We start from the raw sequence: 5,966 nt of genomic DNA on the forward strand, positions 1-5,966 counted from the left end.
GGTAGAGGCGGAGGGAGTAGGATGCTGGCAGCCAAAACACGGAGGAGAGACAGTAGAGAAAAGCAAATCTCGCCAGGATCTTGTGGTAAGAGATTGCAGAGGCTGAAGCTGAAGTCGACAAGTTGAGCGCACAAATAAAAAGGTAAGCTTTAAAATGATTGTTCACGATTGTGACTTTTTTGTTTAGTTTTTGGGGTTCAAACAGTTCTTTATTTTATTCCTAAATCCCACTAGCTAAAAATTAAAACAACATTTTTTTTTGCACCAACAGAATAGCGGTAGCCCACAGTAAGGTTCGGCAACTTAGTCCCTGAGAGCCTCATGTCCAGCATGTTTTGAAGGTTTCTCTTGTCCAGGTCATGTGATAAAAAATTATCAGCTCATTAACAAGCTGTGCAGGGGTCGGGTACGTGATCCTAGTGATTAAAATAACCTGTATTAGAAACGGAAAAACTCCAAAAACGTGGAGGACAAGCAGCTCTTGAGGACTGGGTTCGTCACCCCTGGCCTTATGTCTCCGGCTGTCACTGTCCGCACAGTAAAACAGAGGTAGGGAGCCCTGTTCGTCAAGAGCCAAAGTCCCACCTGTTTTCCATGTATTCCTCCCTCACAGCTGATTTGATAAATACTGTATTAGCGGTATTAAATTCAAAGGTAGGACAATGGACCGGAAGAACAGTCCATACATCCATACATCAGAGGAGGGCATGTCCTGTATGTTTTTGGAAGTTTCTCTTGTTTAACTCCAATCACCAGGATCTTTAACAAGCTGCTGCTAGCTTGCTAATGGAGCTAATAATTTGTATCACCTAAGTTGAAGAAGGGAAACCTTGCAAAATATGCGTGGCTCTCAAGGAGCAGGTTGCCCACCTTTTCCGTAGATGTTTACGTTTTTTCTGTTACTCACCTGGACAACGAATTGCACCAACAAGTTAAAATTTTGCAGGTGTGGGAGTATTTCCCTCTAAGATCAAGATCACACTGCTATGAGAGCTCCACCCACTCTAGGTCAAACTGCTCCATGGGGTTTCGGATCATGTCATGTCACCTTGTAGCAAGCCGCCATTCACATTGCTGAAGATCCCACCAAAACACAATTAGGAAGATGACATTTATCTCCTTCATTGCTGGACTACTCCTGGTTACACGCTGGACACCCCCAGGGGTCTTTTGCCAGAATGACACAGAGCCAATTGTGTTAGAAGGCAAATGTCTGGTGGTTTGCGACTCTAGTCCCACCTCAGAGCCCTCAGGAAATGCTCTTGGGATGTCAGTGAGGTCTGGAACAGGCAGGGTGGCGTTCTCGGCCATCCGCAACAACAACCACGAACCCTCAGAGATGAGCAACCGGACTATGACCATCTACTTTGACCAGGTGAGTTGGTCTTTTCCATCCTGAGAGACGAGCAACAGTGAAACCGACAGATGCCTACTTTTACGGCAGATCTTGGTAAACGTTGGCAGCCATTTTGATCCTGCTAGGAGTCTCTTTGTGGCCCCAAGTAAGGGAGTCTACAGTTTCAGCTTTCATGTGGTCAAAGTCTACAACCGGCAAACAGTACAGGTGTTTTCCGCCATTTTTGTACCTTTTCCCAAACTTTTGAAGACTTTTTCTAACTTTCCCCCGTGTTCTTATTTTTTTAAGGTTAGTTTGGCTCTCAACGGATGGCCCGTCATCTCAGCCTTTGCAGGCGACCAGGATGTGACCAGGGAAGCTGCCACTAATGCGGGGCTAGTGATGATGGAAAGGGGGGACAAGGCGTATCTCAAACTGGAGAGAGGCAACCTGATGGGAGGATGGAAGTACTCCACTTTCTCTGGATTTCTGGTCTTTCCCTTGTAGATGGTGGAAGGGTAAAGATTTGAGGCCAGACTAAAGCTAAGAATTTTGTTTAACAAGGCAGATTGCTGAGTATGTAAAATACTTGGCGAGATGTCTGCTACTGGAGTTGTCACGTGGAAAAAACATTCTGGCCAGATTTCTCATTGCATTTTTGTGGCTACCTGTTTCTGCAAGCTATTGTCTCTTTTTGCTTGCATCATAAGGCTTGGTATAGTCTCAAACGCATGAATCAACTGTATTTGTCTTTTTAAATCTTCTACTCGTTTAAAGATCAGTATTTCACTATGACCAGATATTGAAAACTAAATTATGAATGTGCATATTAGCTGAAAAAATGTTCTCGGCAGGAGATGTTGAAAACATATCCAGACAATCAGGTGAGAGGTTTTAATTTTATGATTTGCTCGATCCGACCATTTGATTATTGTATTAAAAACAGAGCATTTTTTTCATGTTACATATTCATTGATGGCTATAGACAGCAAACCTCTAATTTTCATGTATTTGGATGAATGAGTGGCAGCACGGCGGATGAGTGGTTAGCCTTATCCGCGGCACAGTTCTGAGGTCATGGGATCAAATCCAGCTGTGCCCTGTGACTGGCTAGCAACCACTGCTCGAAGGCAGCTTGGATGGGCTCCAGCACCCCAGTGACACTACTGGTGTTGAAAATGGATGGATGGATGGATAAATGAGTTGTAAAAAAAAACACAATTTATTTTAGCTACTGATTCAGAACATAGCGTGTCAACATGTTGATCATTTTTAAAAATGTGTAAAAATACCAGTCACACCTGGCTAGAATTTTGAGAAAAAAAATAAAACATTTAATAAATTTTGACCAATGATGTCTCATTTCAATGTCTGCGAAATTATATATCTTGATTGCACACAAAGATACTACGTCATCAATCATTGAAGACAATGATAATGTACAGTATTTACCGTGAGAAACAGAAATGGTTACAATTTGCAGTATGTTGGGGTCTAGGTGCCCTCCTTTCATTAAGGGTCCCCAACCGGGTTTCGAACTGGGCAAAGATGTGTCCAATCTCCGCATACCTGTGCCAATTATCCTAGCCCTTGATATATGACTATTTTTTTGTTACTTGGATCCTCACAGTCACATTTTTATTTCTGGTTTCTTGTGTTGGCAGTTTGTTGATTTGTGACCACTTGTTTATTTGGTACGACAGTATTCATTTTCTTAATATTATATTCTTAATAAAAACCGTCCATGTTTTGAGCACTCGTTTCCAGTTACTGTCTCCACCCCATGGGTCCATCACCCGTAAAGACGTAACAAAATGACCCGAACATCAAAAGCCCCCAGGGGGACATTGGGGGGTAGTGGGTTAGTATGGAGCTTCCAAATCCCTGTCCTGATGGCAGTTTCCGATTCCTGTCTTGCCGGGGAGGAGAAAACACTTCGGCCCTGCCTGGTTTACTGTCCTCGCAGCGAGCAGAAAGCACCTCAGCCACGCCTGCTTTCCTGTCGTGGTGGCGAAAAGGCTCCTCAGCTGCGCCTGGTTTCTGTCTCGGCAGTGAGAAGAAGGCCCCTCGGATTTGCCTGGCTCCTGCATTGAGGAGAAAGCCACTCAGCTGCATCATGGTTTCATGTCTTGTCGGTGAGGGGCAAAAAACTTCGTCCCGTTACTGCTGACTCAGTGATTTTTTTTTTCCTTTTTTTTGTTGAAGTTGTCTGGTAAAACCTAGGCTGCGCCTTTGAGGGGGATTTTGAGTCTAATAAGCCTGCATTCTCCTGAGGGCTCTAACCAGCTTTGGAATTGGGCACAGGTGTGTCCAATATCCACACACCTGCACCTAATTATGTTATACCTTTGTATAAACGACTGTTTGGACACCATACTTGTTCAGTTTCATTGTAATTTCATGTATACCACAACACATGGTTAGTTTGTCTTAGACGATTTGGTTGACTTAATTTCCTGTAAATCCCAGTAAATCTTAGATACCCAAGTAATAGAAAAAATTCTAAATGCTAAATGGGATACCGCGAGGGTATCATTGTGTAATACGGATAAAACAATGACACCAGGCTCATGTTTGGGACTGCCCAGGACTATTTGTTGCCCTTGTGCAGAAGTGGGTAGTAACGAGTAACATTTACTCCATTGCGTTTACTTGAGTAAGTTTTGGGACATTTTGTACTTCTAGGAGTATTTTCAATCACTATACTTTTTACTAGAGTAGACTTGTGGAGAAAGAACAGTACTCTTACTCCGCTATCTTAGGCTACATTGAACCCGTTACTTTAGTTAGTGCACGAATTCCTCCTTTGATTGTTGTCTTCTACTCTCCTTCACTCCTCTCCCATGTCCCCTGAGTGAGAGGCTCTCACTGAGAGCAGGGCTCTGCAGCCCAAGTCCCTCCCATTTTAAAGGAGCCGTGCAGGTAGCAAACCGGCATGTGTTTGATTGGCCTTGGAGCCCAAAGATAACAGAGAAAAATAACTGAACAGAAATCAAACCGAATCTGTATCAATGTGATTTTATTCATTTTACCCTTTTCAAAAGATTGCTCTTTTACTTTTCTGAATGCATGACGCGTTTTATTGCACTCTTTTTGTTGCCCAGACAAGGGGCACATTATGCACCTTTTTTCCAATCCTCAAGATAAAAATGACATCAAAAATTGAATTTCTTAATTGCATTTCTTTAATTGTATCAAAACAATTAATCATTCAGTAATTTATTAATATAGTAACAAAGTTAAACTTAAGGCGGTATTATACAACAGAGTAGTCACGTCATTCTACACAAAATGTGACGCATTCAACTTAGTCATTTTGACAACAGGCTAATGTACAACCCCAAGCAAAATGTACCTCACTCAGACATTTCGTTCTGTAGAAGAAAGTCAGATCGCAAACATGAAACTATCGTAATTTCATTCCAAAGTATCATATTGGCATTCAGAAACACTAAAAAATTCATAAAAAACATTGCAATTGTCAGTAAATGTTACTTTTATAGAGCAAGTGCAGGGAACTAAATATAGAATCACTCAATTCTGAGAAGAAAAATATGGAATCAGTGCATTTTGAGTAGAAGATAAGGACACACCCAGTCAATTTGCTTTCCTTACTTGGACACCTGCCCTAGATTAAGTCTGCTCGTTAGTTAGCAGTTAAAAACAGTGCAGTTATCACACCTTGGACGGCTCCTGGACTAAGTGTGTTGGCAAGCATCATGGCTGCAACAAGAGAGATGTCTTTTAAGACCAAAGATGGGCTAAGGAGAGGTAAACATGGTGTGTGAATGACTGAATAAAGGTAATCCTCAGTCACGAATCTGTATAGGACAAGGTGATGATGCTTTAACTTTTTTTTTGGTGCCGTTCCGGTGATATTTACAAAAAGGACTGCCTAAAGAAAACATCCAAATTCCCACAGTCCTTAATGTCAGGCAAGGGCACTGGGGAGATTTAGTGAAATCTGCAAGAAATGCACCACTTTGCATTGACATTTTGAACAGCCTGCAATTGAAAAAATGTTTGGAAATGATGAACTCCTTTTCCAAGATGACAATGCATCATGTCACAGAGCAAAAACTGAAAGCATTCCTTGGAGACATCCAGTCAATGTCATGGCCTGCAAATAGCCCAGATCTCAACCCAACTGAAAACCGGTGGTGAGAATATAAGAAAATTGTCCACAACGCTCCAACCTGCAAAGATCATCTGGCAACTGCAATCAAAGAGAGTTGGCACCAGATTGATGAAGAATACTGTTTGTCACTCATCAAGTCCATGCCTTAGAGTCTAAGGCTTAGACTTTTGGAACACTGGGCAAAGACGAAGGGGCGGTAGAGGGAGAGGACGTGAATCTTGGGCATTACTGCGGCATTTCACGAAGTCGATTCTCTTTTCTCCAAAACACAAAGTCCTCTTGCCAGTCAAGTAAATAGCTGGCAAAGACAGCGTCACTTTTCATCTGTAGTTTTCCCCTTAAAATCTCTTTAACTTGGAAATGCAGCCCCAATACGTGTGGTCGTCCATTTGAGATTTTTTTTTTTTAGACTTTCAGATTGAATTTCCAAATCTAATACCGAGTGACTTCTCAATGCTTTTAGAGAGAACCAAAATATTTCTTCGTTGTACT

The 5,966-nt window shown here is 42.0% G+C and overlaps 1 protein-coding gene across 1 annotated transcript; it reads left to right on the top strand.

Annotated features, from left to right (window-relative positions):
* Nucleotides 1-2,684, top strand: LOC148357232 (cerebellin-1-like). Its single transcript, XM_088347014.1, has 4 exons — nt 1-142; nt 947-1,375; nt 1,445-1,564; nt 1,646-2,684. The coding sequence occupies exons 2-4, from the start codon at nt 1,106-1,108 to the stop codon at nt 1,841-1,843; spliced, it is 588 nt and encodes a 195-aa protein (XP_088203140.1). The 5' UTR covers nt 1-142; nt 947-1,105; the 3' UTR covers nt 1,844-2,684.
* The last annotated feature ends 3,282 nt before the right edge of the window (nt 2,685-5,966 follow it).

Source organism: Urocampus carinirostris, chromosome 11, assembly GCF_059441175.1.
Source record: "Urocampus carinirostris isolate Australia breed hairy pipefish chromosome 11, RoL_Ucar_1.0, whole genome shotgun sequence".
In the NCBI taxonomy this organism is placed as follows: domain Eukaryota; kingdom Metazoa; phylum Chordata; class Actinopteri; order Syngnathiformes; family Syngnathidae; genus Urocampus; species Urocampus carinirostris.